General features: G+C 54.3%; 1 protein-coding gene across 4 annotated transcripts in view; it reads right to left on the minus strand.

The window, feature by feature from the left end:
- Rapgef1 (Rap guanine nucleotide exchange factor 1) overlaps nucleotides 1-15,555 on the minus strand; it is a 121,268-nt gene extending 105,713 nt beyond the window's left edge. For 2 of the 4 annotated variants that reach the window (XM_070014880.1, XM_070014879.1), the window contains exon 1: nucleotides 15,363-15,555. In XM_070014880.1, coding sequence (XP_069870981.1) covers nucleotides 15,363-15,423 — 61 coding nt within the window. In that variant the 5' untranslated portion in view covers nucleotides 15,424-15,555. The remainder of the gene's footprint in view (nucleotides 1-15,362) is intronic. The other 2 variants (XM_070014883.1, XM_070014882.1) reach the window with 1 other exon arrangement.
- Nucleotides 15,556-17,800: the final 2,245 nt, after the last annotated feature.

Consider the following 17,800-nt stretch of genomic DNA (forward strand, 5'->3'; position numbering starts at 1 on the left):
TAACTGCACTGGAACTGCCTTATTTCTGAAGCAGTCCTCGCTGCTCTTGACCCTACAGGTCCAAGTGGAGCTCAGCAGTGACAAGTGAGCACATCCCAGTGTTCGTCATCCACCCCAGAACACTGTGCAGGGCTGGGGGTGCCAGGAAAGCATGGGTAGGAGGGTGATCATCACCCCACACGAGCAGGGACTCTCAGCGGTTGTGTTCTGGTGTTCAGACATCAAACTGTGAGGACAGAAGTCAGACCCCAACTCTTTTTTTTTTTGGTCATGGGGCTTGAACTCTGGGCACTGTCCCTCAGCTCTTCAGCTCAACCACTTGAGCCATAGCATCACTTCTGGTTTTCTGGTGGTTACTGGAGATAAGAGTCTCACACATGAGCTGGGAAGGTGGCTGAGTGGTAGAGCGCTTGCCTCGCTTGCATGAAGCCCTAGGTTCGATTCCTCAGCACCACATAAGCAGAAAAGGCCAGAAGTGGCACTATGCCTCTAGTGGTAGAGTGCTCGCCTTGAGCTGAATTGCTGAGGGACAGCGCCCAGGCCCAGAGCTCAGGCCCCACAACCAACCAAAAAAGGAAAAAAAAAAAAGAGTCTCACAAATTTCCTGCCCAGGCTGGCTTTAACACCACGATCCTCAGATTTCAGCCTCCTTAGTAGCTAGGATTATAGGTGCTAGGATTATAGGTGGGAGCCACTGGCGCCCGGCTTAGACTCCAACTCTTTAATCAAAGGCTGAGCCTCAACTAGGTCAGATGGCACATGACTTGTGACCCTACCCAGTACTTTGGAGGCTGAGGCAGGAAGACTGTGAGTTTAAGACTAGCATTAACTATGTCTATCAAAAACAAACCACAAGGAAAGGATAAAGACAGTCTGGCTTGGTGCGGGGAGCTGGAATTGTACTATAGTGAGATGTACTAGAACAGAGCCTTGAGGTACCTGTAGATGTCCATGCTAAGACGCAGAGCAGCTACTCATGAAATCAGCCGGAGAAGGACCAGGCATCATACTAAACTTCCTTGCCTTTTTTTTTTTAATGCCAATACTGGGGCTTAATCTCAGGGCCAGTCTCTATCCCTTAGCTTCTCTGCTCAAGGCTCTTACCACTTAAGTCAAAGCTCCACTTCCAGCTTTTTGCTGATTAATTAGAGATTAAAAATCTCTGAAATTGGGGCTGGGAAGGTGGCTCAGTGGTAGAGCGCTTGCCTTGTATGCCTGAGGCCCTGGGTTCGATTCCTCAGCACCCACATACGCAAAAAGAAAAAAGACGGATATGGCCCTGTGGCTCAAGTGGTAGAGTGCTAGCCTTGAGCTGAAGAGCTGAGAGACAGCGCCCAGGCCCAGAGTTCAGGCCCCATGACCGGACCCAAAAAAATTAAAAAAAAAAAAAAAAAATCTCTGGAAAGCCGGGTGCTGGTGGCTCACGCCTGTAATCCTAGCTACTCAGGAGGCTGAGATCTGAGGATCGCGGTTCAAAGCCAGCCCGGGCAGGAGAGACCGTGAGACTCCTATCTCCAATAAACCACCAGAAAACCGGAAGTGGCGCTGTAGCTCAAGTGGTAGAGCGCTCGCCTTGAGCTGAAGAGCTGAGGGACAGCGTCTAGGCCCAGAATTCAAGTCCCACGACCGACCAAAAAAAAAAAAAAAAAAAAAAAAAAAATCTCTGGAATTTTCTGCCCTTTCTGGCTTCAAAACAACATCCTCAGATCTCCGCCTTCTGAGTAACTAAGATTACAGGCATGGTCACTGGTACCTGACTTCCTTGATTTTTTTTTTTTTTGGCAGCACTGAGGAATGAACTCAGGGCCTGTGATCTTCTACTGAGCTAAATACCCAACCCTTGCCTTTCTTGATGATCAAGGCGCATGGTGCGCGCTTCCTCAGAGTTTAACTCTGGATCAAGGTGCGCTGATTTTGCTGCAGTAGTTCCTGAGGAATGTTAGTCAATCGGTAATACATCTTATATGTGTTAGGATCAAAGAAATGCAGTCATTGGTTTTTACCCAGCTCCTCAGAGACAGGATAATGAAACTCCTGGACCAGTCTCAGGAGGCAACTTCAGCACAGAGGTAGGCTCTATGCCATCTAACAGGGCCTGCCGGGCTGGCAAATTTGGAGGACGTTTTGGCCTTGCTTCTGTTTGAATCCTCCTCCTCCTTCTTCTCCCCTGAGGCAGCCTGGACTCCAGCCACGCGGTGTTGACAGTCTGCCACCTGTGTCATCAAGCTGAGAGTAAGTGCTCGTGGTGGGATGGAGGTCACACAGCAGCTCAGGCCTTGCTGTGCACTAAACCCTATGCCACGGGCAACGAGCGCTCCCCAACTCCCACTGGTCACTCCTGCCATTGATGCGCGTCAGCCCAGCAGAGGGCCCTGGCAATGTCCTCGAAGGGGCCTCACATGGCTGAAAAGTCCAGGTGGAGGGTGACAAGATCTGTGCCCAGCAGTCCAGGCTCTGCCCTGGCTTCCATTAAGCTTCCTTCCCCACAGCAGCCGGCAGCTCTAAACACACAGGTCCCTCAGAGCCATGACAGGAGACACAGCACGCGGGGCGGATGATGTCCCACCAGGCACTTAGAAGTTATTCGGTCTCTTCCTCCTCCACTCTCCCACAGACAGCATTAACCAGTATACAACTGCCTGGTAATACAGCAACCACATGCCACCTTTTGAAAAAAAGTCTGGATAGAAATCTAATGCATTAGGGTATTTCAGGTTAAACAGTATGTTTATGTTAATAAAATGGTGGTCATGCCTGTAACCCCAGCAGGTGGCGGAGGCCGGAGGATCCTGAGTTCAGGCAGCTTGGGCTACATACAGACCTTGTCTCAAAACAAAACAAAACTTAACCTACCCTAAACCAGAAATTTAATACCCTCCGTGATGCTCCTGTGATTGGGTGGAAGGCTGAGGAAAAGGCAAATGGACAGGGTGGGAGGGAAACGCGCACTGTCACCGAGGGTGGCCAGGGGGCGGCAGGGGTTCTCCCGGTGACAGAACCCTCTGCAGCTGCACGGTGCTGGTGGCACACAAATCCACACATTAAAACGCTCACAGCTTTCCCCTCAGAAGTCAATCTTACCATGTTTAAATTTTAAAATGTTTTCTCCTAGAAGGGGCTAGTTGTTTTCTCACCAGGCATTCCTGAGGCCGCTTACCAGCACCCTGCCTTGGTACTACCTTTCTGAGCGCAGGGCTGGCTGGGCTAGCAGGAACACCAGTATCCTATAGGCGTGCTCATCAGCATGTTACCCAGCAGCAGGGATTTACAGCCGACACAAACATGTGTGCCACAATCGGCACCCCCATCGGCAGTGCCCCTGGTCAGAAGCTCAGCACACCAAGGATCTGAGGAAGCTCAGGAGCACTGCTGGGGCTCTCAGTTTTAGAGGGGCACAGAGGATCCAGGGAGAAAGCCTAGCTTGCCTGTAGGCACCATGACTCCATCCAGAGCCTGACCAACCTGGCCTAGCGCAGCCACACACATGCTCTCTGATGACCCCCCAGCAGTAGATGCTTTGGCCCTTCCCAGTGGTCCAGTGTAAGACGCCACTCCGCAATCTTTCCTATCTGTGATCATTAAAGGAGACAGCTCTATGAACAGAAGAAACAAGGAAGGGCTGGCCAGCAGAAGAACGTGCTTTTGATCAGTGCCTCTCATTTTGTGATGAGCTCAGACAATTAATATTTGACAAGCTGAGGCAGAAGCACAAATTAGTGTGGTTCTGCTGATTAAGTCAAAAGTCTTACAGCTGCACTAACAGATCCACAGGAAGGACACACACACACACGTGCGCATACATGCGCATGCAAGTTCATCTTGACAGCTGACCCTGATGTGGCACTTCATATACCTTGGAAGTTACTGGTCCACAAGGTCTTAAATGGCTTGTAGTATATTAACACCCACAAAACAAAGCAACACATTGTGACTGGACAAAGATAGTTTAATCAATCCCAAGTCAGCCCTGGACAAGAAACTGATGTCTCTTGGGATGAAGCAAAAATACCCTTGCTTCTGAGTCAGGCTGCTGAGGCTCTATCCTAATGCTGGGCCTGCTCCTTCCAGCCAGGCTCAGGAGATAAAGCAAGCAGGACTCCCTCCACCTGCCTGTGGGCACTGGGACCACATGTGGAGCGGAAAGGAAACGCAGCTTCCTTTTCCCAGGAACCATTCCTCACGAGCTTGCTGCTCAACTGTGAAAATCTACTCCTTGGAATTGCACATTCTCCAGAGGGAGTGAGGGGACGAAGGGCTGAGGGTGCAGAGTATATGCCCACCAGGTGTGAGGCCTTGGGTTTCATCCCCAGAACCGAGAGAGAGAGAGAGAGAGAGAGAGAGAGAGAGAGAGAGAGAGAGAGAGAGAGAGAGAGAGAGAGAGAGAGAGACACTGAGGGAAAGAAAAGGAGGGAAGAAGGAGGGAAACTAAAACATCTCAACAACCAGAGACTTGCCTTCCCCTGGGAGTACTGTGGTCTGAATTGTATTTGTTATATTACCATTTTAAATGAAAACGGTTATTTTAGAGCAGACAAAACTAAAGCTTATTGAGCTCTAGCACTTGAGCCACAGAGAGGTGGGGGGTGGGGCTGTTTGTGTTATTAATCAGAGATAAGAGTCTCACAGACTTTCCTGATCAGGTTGGCTTTGAACTTTGATCCTCCCAAGAATAGCTAGGATTATAGGTGTGGGCTACAGCCTCTGCCCCTAGTTTTTGTTTGCTATACTCAAAGCTGGGAAGTTCAAGGTCAAAGGGAAGACATATGATCATGGTTTGGTCTTTTCTTTTCTTTTTTTTGTACTAGAATTTGAATTCAGCCCTCATGTTTGCTGCAGGTACTATCACTTAGCTCAAGTGATAGAGTCACTCACTACCAGGGCTGACCTTGAACTCTTGTCTCTGCCTCCCAAGTAGCTATGATTATAGGCATGGGCCACCATGCCCAGCTTTATTGAGCATTTCAAGCATGTCAAGTCTGCCAATATTTTTTGTGTGTCACATCTCATTCACTCCTTCCTCAACACCTGTTCCACTGGTAAGGAACTGAAGCTTTGACCAGGTGAAGTGACTTTGCTCAAAGTCCCACGGCCATAACACAGAAAAGCCAGACCTAAAACCTCAGCTCATGGGCTGAGAAGGTGGCTCAGTGGTAGAGCGCTTGCCTTGCATGCATGAGGTCCTGAGTTTGATTCCCAGCACCACATAAACAAAAAGAAAAAAAATCTGGAAGTGGTACTCTGGCTCAAGTGGTAGAGCACTAGCCTTGAGCTGAAGAGCTGAGGGACAGTGCCCAGGCCCAGAGTTCAGGCCCCATGACCAGACCTCTCCCCCCCCCCAAAAAAAAAACCTCAGCTCAAGGCCCTGAGCCTGGGCCCAGGCATCACTGCTACTGTGCAGGTGGGGAGCTAGGGGCCTTCAAAGGGCACTGACCCAGCGCAGGGCACAGACCAGGGGCCACAAGGAGGCCTCCTTCCTGCTCTGCTCAGGCTCTGCCTCTGGGCAGAGGTGCACGGGAAAGCTGATGACCTGGCAAAGGTGGAGGCGCTGGCCCCTCACTCCTTAGCACCCTGTCGGCTGGGCAGGCTTCGCACTTGCATGTGTGGTGGCGTCAGTGTGGGTGGGTGGGAGCCATCTTAACTTGCCAGGGCGCCCCCCCACCCCCACTGCCTGGCACCTGTGACAAGTGGCTCCTCAGCCAACTTGCGGCAGTATTTCTAGCCATGGACCCTGCGCTGCCACTGTGCCACTTGGTGAATCTGCACGTGGACATGGTTATGAAGCCATGAAGAGGCTCAGAGCTAGACCCAAGCCAGAACCACAGAGGTGCCTCCACGCCAGGCCCCAAGTCTCTGCCAGAGACAAGTAAGGCAGGGGAGAAGGGAACCAAGCTCCTGCCACCCACCGCTAAGGGAGGACCACTTCCCCTCAGACTGCCTCCCTGCCCTCAACGTCAAGTAGGCCCATGTCCCTCTTTATGAGAATTAATGGAGCCATTCACGCACCTAACGATAAGCTCCTAGCCCAGTGTCTGGCACACAGGCCGCCTCAGGAAAGCTAGCTGTCATCTCCCTCCTCTGAGAAGACGCTGCACATTCCAGCCCCTCATGGTGAGAAGCAAAGAAACCAATGTCCCTATGGATGGGTTTTATTCTGAAGATGAATGGTTAGCACCACTGGAAACCATCAGCAAGGCAGGCCAGGAAGCCCTTCGTATGCCTGAACCCCTTTTACTGGAGATGAGACATGTCAAGTTGTAAGAGAGGCAACAGAGGCTCAGAAAGATTCAGCAATTTATCCAAGGTCACCCAGCAAGATGCAAGCCTTCCTGAGCCCTAAGCAAGCAGGACAGCAAGCACCGCCCTACATTGTTAAGGGTCTTATGGTGGCAACCTCTTTAGGGACAGAGCAGTTCCCTGAAGCACCTGAGGCCCGTTTGAGCCCATCACAAAAGTCAGAACAATATCCTGGGATCAGTGGAATCATGAGCTGAGCGTATGGCAAAGGCTTGTGCGGACTCTGGCCTGTGATCTACTCCAGATCACGAAGAACAACCCTGTGGCTCGGTTCCCTCCTCTGCAGAATGAGAGTGGAAGGAATGAACAGTAGAACCTCTCTTAAACCACACAAGGAACATGCCCAGGACTGAGCCCAATGCTGGCACATGGTAGGCTCATCTGAATGACTGTTAGCTGCTACTATTATTTTTACTTACTGAACGGAGAGGCTGAGACAAGCCAATTCCACAGCCCCCACACAATCAGCCATCTATTTCTTCACAACTGTTCACTTAAAGGAGGACAGGCACGTGTGATTACCCATAACCCGCAAATAAATCCAGCCATTGTTCCCAACCAGGGGGTTTGTTTGTTTGCTCTGAGTCAATTAAGTATCTTATCTGGAGCCAGCCCACTGGTCTTTAGTCCCCTCCCCATTCCAAGTCTTCCCTTCTCCCAAATACTGCAGCCTCACACTCCTTCCTGCTCCATTGGGGGGAGGGGGGGAGTGTGGGTGCGTGCCCACACTGATCCTGGGGCTTGAACTCAAGGCCTGGGAACTGCCCCTGAGCTTTTGTGCTCAAGGCTAGCACTCTACCACTTGAGCCACAGTTCCACCTCCTGCTTTTTTGCAGGTTAGAGATAAGCGTCTCACAAATGTTCCTGCCCAACCTGGCCTCAAACCATTATCAGATCTCAGCTTCCTGAGTAGCTGGGATTACAGGTATGAACCACTGGCATCTGGCTCCTGCTCCATTCTTTTTTTGGGGGTTGTGGGGCTTGAACTCTGGGGGGCCTGGGCACTGTCCCTGAGTTCTTCAGCTCAGGGCTAGCGCTCTACCATTTGAGCCACAGTGCCACTTCTGATTTTCTGTTGGTTATTTGGAGATAAAGAGTCTCACAGACTTTCCTGCACGGGGTTGGCTTTGAATTGCGATCCTTGGATCTCAGAGCTCCTGAGTAGCTAGGATTATAGGTGTGAGCCACCGGCGGCCGGCCTTTCCTGCTCCATTCTTAATTGGGCAGTATGGCCTGGTAGTAACCTGCCAGTCCACATAAATGCCTGAAATCAGCCCCTTTGTCCCTGACCCAGGAAGCACCACACACCATTCTGTGCCAGCAGGCCCCACTTCAATGCTTTAAAAACAGGACAGGAGCTGGGAAGGTGGCTCAGTGGTAGAGTGCTTGCCTTGCATGCATGAGTTCCTGGGTTGGATTCCTCAGTACTATATAAGCAGAAAAAGCCGGACGTGGCACTGTGGCTCAAGTAGTAGTGCGTTAGCCTTGAGCTGAAGAGCTCAGGGACAGCACCCAGGCCCAGAACTCAGGCCCCACAACTGACAAAAAAAAAAAAAATACATAAAAATAAGTAAATAAAAACAGGACCATTTCCTGATCATAAAACTTAATTTGTAGTGAAATGACTGTGGTTTTGGCAGGGGAAAGCTGGGGGCGGGGGGGGGGGGGTGGAGGGGCGGGGAGGGGAGAGTCAGACACATATCCTTTGGGGCCTGTGGGTGGGAAGGCTGTGCAGCTTAGGGGCAGGAACAGAGGACACTGGTTCAGACAATGTCATGTGTCTCTCAAACCACAGCCTGAAAACACAAGGAGAGAAAGAGGAATTGTGACCCGAGACACAGGATTTCTAGTCCACTCAGATCAGTTTCTCCACCGAAGACAGCTCTCTCAGAGAGGCTCCTGGGCTCTCTGAGAATGCTGGAGATAGCCGAAACCCTCAGCCTCCCTGAGTGAGGACTTCCAGTCCTCACGGAGAGATCTAAGGGGCAGCAAGTTGTTCCTAAATAAATCACAAGCATCACTGGTGCTCATTGCAGGTGCAGGCTGGGCAGGGTTGGTACATACCTTGATTTTCTTTCTTTCTTTTTTCTTTTTTTTTTTGGGGGGGTCCAGTCCTGGAGCCTGAACTCTGGGCCTGGGCACTGTCCCTCAGCTCTTCAGCTCAAGGCTAGCGCTCTACCACTTGAGCCACAGCGCCACTTCCGGCTTTTTTCTTTTTGCTTATGTGGTGCTGAGGAATCGAACCCAGGGCCTCAGGTATGCAAGGCAAGCGCTCTACCACTGAGCCACCTTCCCAGCCCCCATACCTTGATTTTAAATGGAGGGTAAAATACCAATTGCTCTCTGTGGAAAAGGCATTGTCGAGGCCTACTCCTATGCAAAGCAAGCAGCTGCAGTAGGTGGCAGCTCACAGTAAGATGCCTGGCAGGCCGGCCCACACGCCACCTCTCCCTATCATAGATACTTGATATTTTTCAGTGTCAGGGACAGAACTTAGGTCTGCATATACCAATCACAGGCACTACCTGAGCTACGTTCTCAGCTACCCCCTTTTATTGAGACAGATCCTTGCTATATTGCCCAGGCTGGTCTCAAACTCCTGTGCTCAAGTGATCCTTCTGTGTCAACCTCCCCCCATACCTCCCACACACCCCTGCTGTATCTGGGACCACAGAAACATACCACCACATCCAGCCTGGTATTCAATCACAGCTCATTATTATTTTTTTTTTTTTTGGGTCCGGTTGTTGGGCCTGAACTCTGGGCCTGGGCGCTGTCCCTCAGCTCTTCAGCTCAAGGCTAGCGCTCTACCACTTGAACCACAGCACCACTTCCGGCTTTTTGCTTATGTGGTGCTGAGGAATCGAACCCAGGGTCTCATGCATGCAAGGCAAGCACTCTACCACTGGGCCACCTTCTCAGCCCCACAGCTCATTATTATTATCATTATTATTTTGTCAGTCATGGGGCTTGACTCTGGGCCTGGGCGCTGTCCCTAGGCTCTTCAGCTCAAGGCTAGCGCTTTACCACTTGAGCCACAGCGCCACTTCTGGCTTTTTTTGTTTATGTGGTGCTGAGGAATTGAACCCAGCGCCTCATGCATGTGAGGCAAGCTCTCTACCACTGAGCTACCTTCCCAGTCCCACAGCTCATTATTAATTTTCACAAATGTGTATATTTAATACAGAACCCCAGCTCACTGTATAACCCTTACCAAAACAAGTCCACTAATTCACTAAGAAACAGCCCAATTAGCAGCTTAAAACAAGAAAGTGTATTTAGAGAATCAGTGAGTGCTGGAGTGAAGCTCAGTGTTAAAGCACTTGCCTAATATGTGAAGACCCTCAGTTTGGAAAGAAAAGAAGAAAAGAAAAAAGTGGGAGAGGAGGAGAGAGCGAAGGAAGAAAGAAGGAAAGGATGGACAGGAGAGAAGGAGGGAAGGAGGGGATGAGGGAAAGGACAGACAGAATTAAAGATAATACTGTCATTCACGTATTCTTTTCATAAGCATGTGTACAGCACCTGGTGCTGGGCCTGGTGGGTACCAGCAGTGGGCAGGTGTGCTCCTCCACAAGTTAATCGGTTATTGAAGGCTTTCATTTGTTGATTTTTCATTTGTGGACAGGAAACAGGGGTTTGCCTTTTGGATGCGGTAAACACTATCATTCCACCCAAGTGCTGCTTCCCTAGAGCCTTTACATGGCATTTACTCTCTGCCGGAGGAAGAGGAGTAGAGGAGACTGGAGGAGGTCGTTTCTGGTGGAGGCAGGGGGAGCAGCCAGGGCTTTCCTGCTTGGTCCCATGAAAGGTCCGGGAATTGCTTCAAGCAACATGAACTGGTCTTAAGTGACTTCCCCACGAACTAACCATTCTCTAAAAACTGCCTTTTTCATCTGTGTGGGGTGCGTGTATACATGGGTGTGTGTGCGTGCGTGTGTGTGCGTGTGGGAGGTGTGGTCCATAGGTCAAACCTAGGATCTGGAGCACTGGCACATATCAGGCCAGAAACCTACCACTGAACTACAGCCTCAGCTCTCTCCAGGGGCCTTCTTATTATAAAAAAGGGACCTTTTCCTTCACAACAAACAGGGGGGCACTGATTTCAGAGCCACTCCTTCCTGGTACTGATGAAGAAAATGAGACCCCGAGAAGGGACAAGATCACCCAAGGTCACAACATCCGTCCTGATGATCTAAAATACGCGACCAGAAATGAAGGGGACGGGCCTACCAGGTGCCAGGTCCATCCTAGTTCACAAACTGTGGGGCTGTCCGTTGACTTGTGAAACAGCCTTGCGGGCAAGGTAAGCGGGAGGAACACTGGTCCCGCAGCTGGCTGGAGGCCCTGGGCGTGGGCAGCCCCGCTGCCAGTCCTCTCCCTTTGCCACCGTGCCATCCTGTTATGGCAACAGGCAGCACCCTCAGCCACACTGAGGTAAGAGCAGCCTGGCGCTGGAGGCAATCTGCAGTCCAGGAGAATCTGGGAACTGACTTTTGTGCAAGCTCATACATGACTCATCTTCACAGGCCCCCCGTGGAGGCTCCTGGATGCAAGGAATCCCATTCAAGCCGCCTCTGCCCACAGCTGCTCCGGAGACCAGGAAACATTTGGGGTTGCTGTGGCTGGTTTGTAAAAAACACACTCATCTGTGTTAGTGCTATTTCTTATCTACTTATAGTATTGCTCATGCTGTTAGTATTATAAATGTCACACGCAGCCTTTTAAAGGCCATGCTGGGTCTACTTTAGTTTAACTGGCAGACTTTTCTCCCCAAGATCAGAAGAGACATGTAGAAACACGATCCAGACTTAGATAGAAGATGTTGTGATCTCAGCAAGACCAGAGGCTCTACACGGCCCCCAGAGGCAGAAAGGCCCAGTTCCCCGTTTCACTTCCCTATGGCGAGTAACAAAATTTCCCTGGGTCTCAGCTGCCCACAGACGCAAAGTGCAGAGAATGAAGTGAGAGAGGTGGGTTGTTCAGTACGGTAGAAAGCCACAGGAAGTCACAGGCATGTTACCACTGTGAGCCACCCTGGGCCACCAGCCGGGGGGAGACTGCTGACATGGAAGGTGGAGAGGCACCAATGAGAAGACTCTGGAGACCTGGGAGAGGAGTGAAGGGTGGGAAGCTGCTCTCAGACTGTTACGTTGTTACTTGAAGATACTGTAACTGTAGATGCCTCACTCTTCCGGAAATAGGAAGTGTAAATCTGGAGGAGTTTAAAGCAGATCAAAACAGTGATTGCCCATCTGTCTGAGGGCCTGGTAGGTGGGGAAAAGGTGCAGTCCCCAGTATCTGTTCTGAGAAGACACATAACAACAAAAGGCATTTGGCAATTGCTCACTGCCCATTTCCACTGAGTGTATCACAAAAGTATCTTCAGACATCTCAGGACAGAGCACACTTAAGAATGTGCTTGAGGGCCCACATTCTCTGGTCTGCAGACCTCGTGCCAAGTGAGCCCAGGGCCACCTCATGGCTGGTAAACCTTGCCAAGGTCGCAGGGGGCTAACACTGGCCAGTTTGGTAAGTGGTGAGGCTTCTAGACAGACTGATTTTCTGGGAGCACAGGGAGGGAGGACAGGGATTAAACAGCCAAAACACAACTGCTATTTTTCACGGAAGGCAGGGTCCTCCCAAGGAGGAGCTCTCAGGATGTGGAGGGTATTTGGTGCGGGTAAGTGGCTGCAGGCGGGCAGGGCAGTGGAGGAAAGCGGAAGCGCCCTCTCCTCTCATGCGGCCACCTGCAAGTCTGCCGCCAGCAGCCTCGGCCCTCCTCACGGCCCATGTGCACATCTCCCCCCGCTCCTCTATGTGTCATAGCAAGAGGTCATGGCCTCTACCCCAGCTCAGTCCCGTGACCTTCCCCGCACTCCACACTGGGCACACACGGATGCCACTGTGATGGTGGGTGACCTGGTGGCCACCACGCTCCCCCCTCCTCAGCATGGAGCCTGGCAGAGCAGATGTGCAGGTTCAGAGCTGTTTGAGGGGGTGATGGGACCAATCAATGAAGGAAACGGGCCAAGACCCAAAGCAAACACCCACGAATCATTTCTCCAAGGGCAAGGACGCACATCCAAACCTCCGCAGTCCATGTGCTCAGGGGCGTGGGCAACGTGGCTGGCCAGGGAGGGAGCGGTCGCCCGGTCTCCCCTCACGGCTGCCTTGTGGACTCAGGGTTATCAGACAGAAGCAGGAACCTGAGATTTTTGAGCAATTTCCTGATGTTTAAATATTGACCAGTAACTCTCTTTGCTTCCTTAAGAAACCCATGTGGATGGAAAGGACAGAAGCCAGTCCACAGCTGTCAGTTCGGCCTTAACTCCGGAAATGTCAGGGTACTGACTCTCCTCACTGGGTGTCTTTGCTGGAAGAAACACAAGGTTACAGACGTGTACACCAGCTTGCACAACCATGCTCAAGTGTGCCCCAAAGTAGCCTCTGGGACCCCGAGTCTTGGCCTTCCTTCCAGGGGGACTTTCAGAACAGGCCCTGGGGTCTGAGGAAGAATGTTCTCAGTGCCTGGCGGAGGCACACCATGGGTATACTCGAGGGCTCTGAACCAAATCTAGCCGGCCCAGCAGGCCAGCAGACCTGACCTCACACTGTCCTGCTCTCCCTGGGACAGCTGGGAGGCTGGCCTCCCAGTGTCCTCGTGGGGAGGCGTGGCCTCTGAGGCTGTGCCAGGAGCCGCTGCTGCTGGGTGAGCAAGTGAAGCTGGCCCAAGAAGATCTGCTGAAGATCTCTCCCTGCTGGCAGGGAAGGCTGGGCCAGGCACTGGAGGCAAGCCCATGAGTGGACAGCCATGGGGTTGTGGGGGACTAGGAGCTTTCCAGCTCACTCAAAAACCCTGCATTTCCTAATCCTGGAGAGGTAAAAACAGTGGACCCTTCCTTTTCTGAGGAGCAAGACTAGGAACACCTTCTAGCAACACTTATGTGGTTTCAAATCTCAGGAAACAGCAAAACCCCAACTGCACTGGGTGTCAGGCTCTGTTATTCACAGCGAGGCCTCTCGTCAGGTCAAAAGTGGGGCAGCTCAGAAAACTCCAGCAGAATCCCCAGGACGTGGAAGCAACTCCCCCCTTGCTTTGTCCCACTCCTGAACTCTAGTGTGCCAGAGCACAACAGAAAAGACTTGTAAGTGAGGCTTGAACTCAGGGCCTGAGCACTTAATGCACTTTCCAGCGAGGGCCTCCGGCTCACGCCTGGGAGCAGCGGTCATCCTACTTCTGCCTCGCTGGCATGGTAGGTGTGCCCCAACATCCAGCCTTGAACGCCTGCACTTCCACAGGTGTGACCCCAGCACTCAAATGACACACCAACTCTGGTCTTGCCATGCTGAGTGAGAACTCTCCCACTTGGCACACCTTACTAAGTCCGTCTTCCTCCTACCCTTTCCACAACTCCACATCCAGCACCTTCCAACTCTGCTCTTTTCCCTCCATCTCTACCTCAGGGTCTAGGCCCAAGCCCCTCTTCAAAGCCTAGCAAACACTGCTGGCTCCAAAACCTTCCCTGCACTTCCCATACCTGCACATCTATACCGCCCAGTGGCCCAAGTATGACTGGGTCCAGCTGCCCTGAAAGTCTCCTCAGAGTTGTGATGCTGCCCCAGGGGAAGGCAGTGCCCAGCAGAGCGCAGCACCACCCGTGCAGAAGTGGCAGGCAGGAGAGAAACCAAGAGCTGTGCACAGCGGCTCCCGCAATGACCGGTCATCAGCACTTCACTGTTTACGTTTCCATGGTTCCCACGTTACTGACAACGGACACAATATTCTGACCATAACAACAACAGAAATAAAACCTCCATTATTGCTACTTTTAAATGACCCAGGTTTCCTAAGGGTGCTATGGGGGTTAGACACGGAACAGGGGTGCCTGAGAAATGCTGCACGGGGTGACCCAAAGATATTTCTGGGTCATCAGCTATGCAGGAAAGCAATGCACTGTCACCACGCAAGGGGCCGGGGCTGCAGAACAGTGAGAAACGCACCCCAGAAGTGGCACCTGTGAGCAAGCACCCGACCAGTGAGAAAGGGACCCTGGGCTCCCGTCCCTGGGCCTTCAAGTAGCCAAGCCCCGTCTGCTGCTCCTCTGCTGGGTGGGCTACAGAAACCCACCGTCTCTAAGCTCGTGAAAACTGGGACCACACTCAGGAGAGGATCTTCAAGGCTTTAAGAGACTAAGCACAGACCCGGATATGCAGCAAACCCTCAAAAAAAAGGCTGCAAAAACGTCCTTCCTGTGTTTAAACCGCAGACTGCACGCGCTGGGTCGCCTTCTGGGGCCATTCTGCAGAGGGGCACGGCAGGAAGCTGTCGCGATCAGCCCTGGGAAACACGCAACGCACACTCCGGGTGCGGACCCCGTGTCAGAGCCCCCCCTCCCCCTCCAGAAGACAGCCGCCGCCGCCGCGCCCGCCCGCGCGCCCCGCCCCGCACCTGGGGACCCGCCCCGCAAGGTGTCAGCGGGCTGGCGGAGCCGCAGGCCACGGGTCCCCGCAGCCGCTGACTCCTAGGGAGCCCCACGCCCGGCACGGACGCCAGCCCGGGCACCGGGAGGCAACTCCCCAAGATTTCCAGCAACACAAAGAGACGAGGCTTCTCGCGACCAGAGCCACAGCCTGGACCCCCCCCCCAGCCCGGCTGGCGGGGCTGCGCTTCGCGCCGGGGCCCGGCCGCCCGCCCGCCCGCCCCGCCGCACCCCGCCCGCGCCGCTTTGAAGCCGCCGACCGAACACTTGTGGTTAAATTTAAACCCGAGCCTCCGTCGGGTGACGCCGCGGCTCGGCCGGCGGCGGGCGGCGGGCGGCTCCGGGGCGCCGAGCCCAGGCCGGGCACGCGGCCGGCGGCCGGGCGGCTCCGGGGCGCCGCGGGGCCCCCGGCGGCCGAGGCCCCGCCGCCCTCCGGCCGCCCCGCGCGCCGCGAGCCCCGCCGGGTCCCCCGGGCCCGGCCAGGCCCGGCTCAAGATGGCCCTGCGCGGGGGGCCGCCGCGCCAGGCCCCGCCGGAGCCGCCGCCCGGCCCCAGCGCGGCCGCCCGCGCCGCCCCCCGGCCCGCTCACCTGCTTTCTCCACCTTGCCGGACATTTCCGGGCTGCGCCGGAGGCCGAGGCCGCCGCTCATGGAGCCCGGGCCGGGCCGCTGCGGGGCGACAGGCCGGCGCGCCCCGTGGCTCGCCTCAGACCCGCGCCGGCATGGCGGGCTCCGCGCGGCCGCGGCCCGTGCGCTCGCCGACCGCGCTCCAGCCCGCCCCGGGCCGCCGCTCCCGCCGCGCCGCGCCGCCGCTCCCGCCGCCTCCCCGCGCGTCCGCCGCCGCCGCCGCTCCCGGCCCCGCGAGCCGGGTCGCAGCGCCGCGCCGCCGCCCGCCGGGCCTGGGCCGCGGCCACGGCGCCACCTGCCGGAAGCGCGTCGCGCCGCCGCCGCCACAGCGCCCTCTGGCGGCCTGGAGCCCCCGGCGCGCAGCGCCCCCTGCCGGCTCGGAGTCCCAGCGCCTCAGCCCGGGGCGCACCCTGCTCGGGCTGACATGGCCCACCCAGGACCTGCGTGTGTGTGTGTGTGCGCGCGCGCATGTGCATGCATGCGTGCGTGTGAGTGTGTGTGCCCACCCTGGGGCTTGAATTTAGGGCCTGGGTGCTGGCCCTGAGGTTTTACCCTCAAGCAGGTGCTCCACCATTTGAACCACACCTCCGCTTCCAGAATTTTGGTGGTTTATTGGAGGTGAGAGTCTCATGGACTTTCCTGCCTGGGCTGGCTTCGAATGGTGATCCTCAGCTCTCAGCCTCCTGAGAAGCAGGGCTTGCAAGCGTGGGCCACAGCGTCTGATGCACCCCCGAGTCTGACATGCCCAGCCTGGGCAGCTGTGCACTCCAGGCCCGTGTGGGACTCAGCCATTCAGTCCCGAGCAGGCAGGCCCTCCTGGGGCCTGGTGTGCCCTGAGGCCCAGAGCCTCTGTGCTGAGCTCTGGGCCCAGCCACCAGGGAGCCCTGTGCTTTCCTAGTGTGGTACTCAGTTTGTTAAAAGCTGCTCTTAGTTGATTTTTATTTGTCTGTCAGCTTTTTGTGTCTCCCAGGCTTGAACTTGGGGCTTCATGCTCTCACTCGGATTTTTCACTCCAGGCCTACGCTATACTCCACTTCCAGCTTTTTTTTAGCAGGTAACCAGATGTGATATGAGCATTACTGACTTTTCTGCCTGGGCTGGGTTCGAACTGGGATCCTCAGATCTCAGCCTTCTGAGTCACTGGGATTGTAGGATGAATCACCAGCACCTGGCTATATTTTCAACATTGAAAGAACATACCATGCGAGGGGCTTTGTCATTTCTGTGACATCCTCTGATGTCATCACTGTACTCAGGGTCTCTCTCTACAGGGTAACAAAGACAGCTGGGCGCTGGCTCACATCTGTAAATGTAGCTACTCAGGAGGCTGAGATCTGAGATCTGAGGATCGCGGTTCAAAGCCAGCCCAGGCAGGAAAGTCCATGAGACTTTTTTTTTTTTTTTTTGTCGGCTGTGGGGCTTGAACTCTGGGCCTGGGCGCTGTCCCTCAGCTCTTCAGCTCAAGGTGAGCGCTCTACCACTTGAGCTACAGCGCCACTTCCGGTTTTCTGGTGGTTTATTGGAGATAGGAGTCTCACGGTCTCTCCTGCCCGGGCTGGCTTTGAACTGCCATCCTCAGATCTCAGCCTCCTGAGTAGCTAGGATTACAGGCGTGAGCCACCAGCGCCCGGCTCCATGAGACTCTTATCTCCAATAAACCACCAGAAAACCAGAAGTGGCACTGTGGCTCAAGTGGTAGAGCGCTCACCTTGAGCTGAAGAGCTGAGGGACAGCCCCAGGGCCCAGAGTTCGTGCCACTTGCCTGGTTAACAATGGCAATGACCAACAGGGCTTCATTCCCCATTGTTCCCAAAACAAGTACAAGGTAGACACACACAGCCTCCTGTAGTCACGTTGTAGTGACACATGGGGCCCCAGGCAAATGACTGCAGGCCTAAGTAAATCCAGGCCGTGGGTGTGGAGGCCATGGCACCGGCCACTGGGAGTGGGCTGGGGAAGCTGCTCCAGGGAAGGCCATGGCCCCTGCCAGGCTTCATCCCGCGCATGCTCCCCTCAGCCTTCCATTCCCGTCTGTCCCTTCGGAGCAGGGTGGCCTCCCGATGGCAGGAATGCTCTGGACAGCTTTGCTTCATGTCGTGGTTTTGGAGATTGGCCTCCGACCTCCAGGAGGCTCTTGTTTGTGTTTGAGGGATTTTTACTCATCGAGGTGATTGATGGCACAGAGTCCAACACCACTGAAAGAAGGTGCATCACGTTTCCTGAGAAAAAGGGACCTCACGAGGACTGCCACGCTTGGAGGAGGAAACCCGGGCCAGGACAGGCATGTGTGACTGGGAACAGCGCATGGGGCTGCACATCGTCTCCCTGCTTTCCAGATACAGAGGTGTCTGCTTGCCTGACACGGAGTACCATGATTCAGGTCAGGGGAAATACTGACACA

This window comes from Dipodomys merriami, unplaced genomic scaffold, assembly GCF_024711535.1.
Source record: "Dipodomys merriami isolate MVZ:Mamm:240054 unplaced genomic scaffold, mDipMer1.0.p SCAF_11, whole genome shotgun sequence".
Taxonomy (NCBI): Eukaryota; Metazoa; Chordata; class Mammalia; order Rodentia; family Heteromyidae; genus Dipodomys; species Dipodomys merriami.